Genomic DNA, 3,943 nt, shown 5'->3' on the forward strand with positions numbered 1-3,943 from the left:
GAGTAGGAAAGATTTCTCTCTCTCTCTCTCTCCCCTCTCACCACCTCCCCCCAGACACTCATCTTCTTCTGACTACAGACATGGACTGGAGCTTAACCCTCAGCTCTCCTGGGTCTGCAGCTTCCCTACTGCAGGTCTTGGGACTTCTCAGGCCCCACAATCACATGAGCCAATTTCTTTTTTTTTTAAGATCTGTTTATTTTAGAGACAGAGAGAGCACGAGGGGGAGGAGCAAAGGAGAGGGAGAGAGAATCTCAAGCAGAATCAGAGCTGAGTGTGAAGCCCTACGAGGGGCTCCAATCTCATGACCCTGAGATCATGACCTGAGCAGAAACCAAGAGTCAGATGCTTAACCTCCTGTGCCACCCAGGCGTCCTGAGCCAACTCTATATAATCAATCAACCTGCCTTGTCCTCCCAGACCCTATCTCCATGGCTGAGAGCAAATGCACACACACACACACACACACACACACACACACACACACACACACAAGCATACACACGCATACACACGCATACACACGTACACACACTCTCACACTGGTTCTGATTCTCAGAGAACCCTGTCTAATACACACCTTAACTCATTCACTTCCTCCCTCTTTATTCTTTTGGACTCAGTTAATAAAATATTGGATAAAATGTAGTGGTTAAAACCATTCAGGTAAAAACAAATCTGAAGAAGATTAATGAATCATTTTTTCCTGATTTCCAGTTTCATTTGAAGAACTTAACCCTGAAACAAACACTTTGATATTTTTCCTCATAATTCTACTACATTCTCCAGGTCTTTTCCACTTCCCCCTTGGAGAATTCTGTTTCTCATGTTCAGCTGTTTTGTCAAATCTCAAATATTTCCCTCCTGCCCCATCTCACACAGACTTGCTTTGTACTTCCCTGGTAGACTGGAAGACAGAGAACCAATGTTCCCATTCAGGTGCCAGGCCCCCCTCCCTGGCTCGTTCCACACCACAACCACTATCCCCAGCCCCTGCTGCCATCAAGGGTCAAGTGTCTGAGAGCCACTCCACCCTCCACCTGCACTTAGCAGTCCATCCTTCCCGACCCTCCCAAAGATCCCTTTGTTGAATATATCCCCTGTCTTCTTTTTTTTTTTTTTTAATAAAATTTCAGAACAAAGTAAAACTGCCTCCCACCTTCCCACTTGCCTGCTCTATTTCACGACGGACGATCTACCAAATGGTTTCTCCGGACCCTGCTTCCACATCCACTCCTTCTAATGTCTTCCATTTGAATCCAGGCTTTACCTCCAACACTCCAAAAGGATTCCTCTTTCCAAAGTCAGTGTTGGAATATCTCAACTTCTCAGTGGCCGTCAACGTGGGTGATAAAATCCACCTTCTAAAGCTCTCCCCTCAATGTCCCGGCTGCTTCTGACTTGTCTCCCACCTCCACAGCTGTGCTTTCTCAGGCTTCTTCTCTCTCCCTCTTCTTTCTTTTGCCCTTTAAACATCAGAGGATGATAGGGCTCATCCTTGGCCACCTTCTCTGTGTTTTCTGCTTGGTGAACTCATGTAGCCCCCGGCTTCACGCACCATGGGTATCAATGGGCATATGTGTTCAGGATTTCTACATCTCTCTCTGACTTCAAACTCTGCACTGAGTGCCAGGCTCATGTTTCCAACTACACAGGTGACAATTTCACTGGGATAACAAATGAATGCATTGAGGAAACATGACTGACTTAGAACCTTTGATATCTCATATTATGTTCTCCATCTCAATAAATGGCACAAAAATGCAAGTTTTGGAACCTTAAGCTAAGATTCTTGGATTCCTCTGCTTTCCTAATGTTAACATCCATTGCATTAGGAAACCCCAAAATATCCACCTTCAAGACACACCTCAAATTCATGTGCACCTTCTGCCTGCATCATTTCTCTTTCAGACCAGTCCACCCTCATCTGGTGCTTGAAACGCAGCACTGGGCTCCTCTTGTTTCTGTTTCAGTTGCTGACTTTGGATAATACACTCTCCACACAATGGCCAAAATGACCAGTTTAAAACACATCAACCTGATTAGTCTCACCTCTGCTTAAAACCTGTGTTTCTGGGGCACCTGGGTGGCTCAGTGGGTTAAGCCTCTGCCTTCAGCTCAGGTCATGATCTCGGGGTCCTGGGATGGAGCCCCTTATTGGGATCTCTGCTCAGCAGGGAGCCCGCTTCCCCCTCTCTCTCTCTGCCTGCCTCTCTGCCTACTTGTAATGTCAAATAAATAAAATCTTAAAAAAAAAAAAAAAAAAACACTCTGGTTCTTAGAATAAAACTCTTCCATGACCCCTGATGCTTTGTATTACTTCTTTGTTGTCTGTGTCCCTAACCTCACATTCTCTCTCACCACCCTCTAGCTTTACTGAACTTCAAATAAATAAACGTTATTGCCAGTGCCAGATCTTTGCCCCTGCTCTTGATAGTCCAGAACATATTTTCCTATTATTTTTATATAAAAAGAGGTCTTTTTAAAATATTAATGTTATTTTTAATAAGATTAAATCTTTATACAAACTGGGCAAATAGGGAAGGTGGGGGAAGAAGAATACCTTCCAGGAAAGGAAGAGAAAAGGCAGAAAGGTGTAGGCAGGCAGGGGGAGGCAAGGGGTTTAACATCAACAATCTTCAGTGTGGGCTTTCCAGAGTAAGGACCGGCAGGTCAGGGGACTACAGTAGTACTAGGACAGGGTCCCCCGGAGGGGTAGAGCATGGGGTCAGCAAGATGAGAATATAGAGGTTTAAGTTTCAGCAGGCAAGTAGCAGGGCCCTGACTCTTAGGAGTCAAAGGGGCCAGCAGGCTGGGCATCCTGGGGGATCGGGGGCAGGGAAGAGACCCTCCTGGTGCTGTTCTTATGCACTGGAGGAGGGTGGGAGGCCCCAGGAGCGTTGCATCTTCTCCCAGCTCTGCAGCAGAGGATCTGGGCCCTGGGCAGACACCGCCCCTGCAGTGGGGTGGGCAGCAGACAGTGAAGGCTGGCCATCAGGCTGGAGGTCAGCAACTTCCCTGCAGACGTTGTCGCTCCAGGAGTGAAGGCTTCTGCTCAGAGGCCCTGGTCTTGGCACGAAGGAAGGGACCACACCATTTCTGATCAGGGGCTTGAAGGCAGATGGCCTGGGCTCCGGCTTCTGCCTCCTGCTCCTGCTCTCTGGGATCTCAAACCAGAGGGGCCCATTAAACTTCCTGTTCCCCTTCTGGCACTGGCTGAGAGCCCTCAGCACGGTCTCCTTGGCACAGGGGTCTGGGCGCTCCTCTGCAGGTGGATGCCCTGCAGGGCAGGCACTGGGAGCCTGTGCCCGGGACACCCAGGGGCTCCCTCTGTGTTCAGGGGGCGCGATCCTGATCGTCACAGGGCTCCAGATCCGTCTTGGGTGACGGGCACTCCAAAGGCACCGCTTCATGTAACTCTCCCAGGCGCTGGAGAGATCTGGCCCCAGGACTGTCTCAGGAGGCGGCTTGGCAGGAAAGCGCCTCCATGCCTCAGTGACCACCCTCTGCGGCTGTGAGGGGTCCCAGTTGGGCGGCATCCGTGGGAGGGGTCTGAAGCGGATGCGGGGCCCACCGTCCTCCGCCTGGGAAGGCCTGGACCACGGGTTCGGGCGCCCTTGAGTGAGGGGTTGTGTCGCGGGCTTGGGTGTGCTCAGGTAGCTGCCCATGGGAGCGGGCGTCAGGGAGGGGGACTTCTAGTGGGGATTCGACTTCCAGAAGTTCCCAATGTCGCCAGAGGCAGCTGCAACCGAAGCGCCCAGGGCTCGGATGACCGTTGGCATCTGTGTGCACAGAAAGCGCGCGCGGGCCTGGGCGCTGGAACGCTCCACATCCCGTGGGCGCGTGAGGCAGGAGAAGGTTGGCAGAGGGGATGCGGGGGATGTCTGCAGGCACAGCTGCAGCACGCGTGTGCATGGTTATCTGGAGGCCACAGCCTCCAGAC

General features: G+C 50.9%; 1 protein-coding gene across 1 annotated transcript; it reads right to left on the bottom strand.

Moving 5' to 3' along the window:
- Window positions 1–2,864: 2,864 nt before the first annotated feature.
- Window positions 2,865–3,668, bottom strand: LOC111156992 (POM121 transmembrane nucleoporin like 12). The gene has a single exon (XM_022518185.1). It carries the CDS (start codon window positions 3,666–3,668, stop codon window positions 2,865–2,867), a length of 804 nt encoding a protein of 267 aa, XP_022373893.1.
- Window positions 3,669–3,943: the final 275 nt, after the last annotated feature.

The sequence above is a fragment of the Enhydra lutris genome, unplaced genomic scaffold (assembly GCF_002288905.1).
Source record: "Enhydra lutris kenyoni isolate GAN:26980312 unplaced genomic scaffold, ASM228890v2 scaffoldscaffold51, whole genome shotgun sequence".
NCBI classification, from domain to species: Eukaryota; Metazoa; Chordata; class Mammalia; order Carnivora; family Mustelidae; genus Enhydra; species Enhydra lutris.

What these genes read in the sequence shown, in the direction of transcription:
- LOC111156992 (XM_022518185.1), bottom strand. Translation starts at nt 3,668, where the DNA reads ATGGGCAGCTACCTGAGCACACCCAAGCCCGCGACACAACCCCTCACT.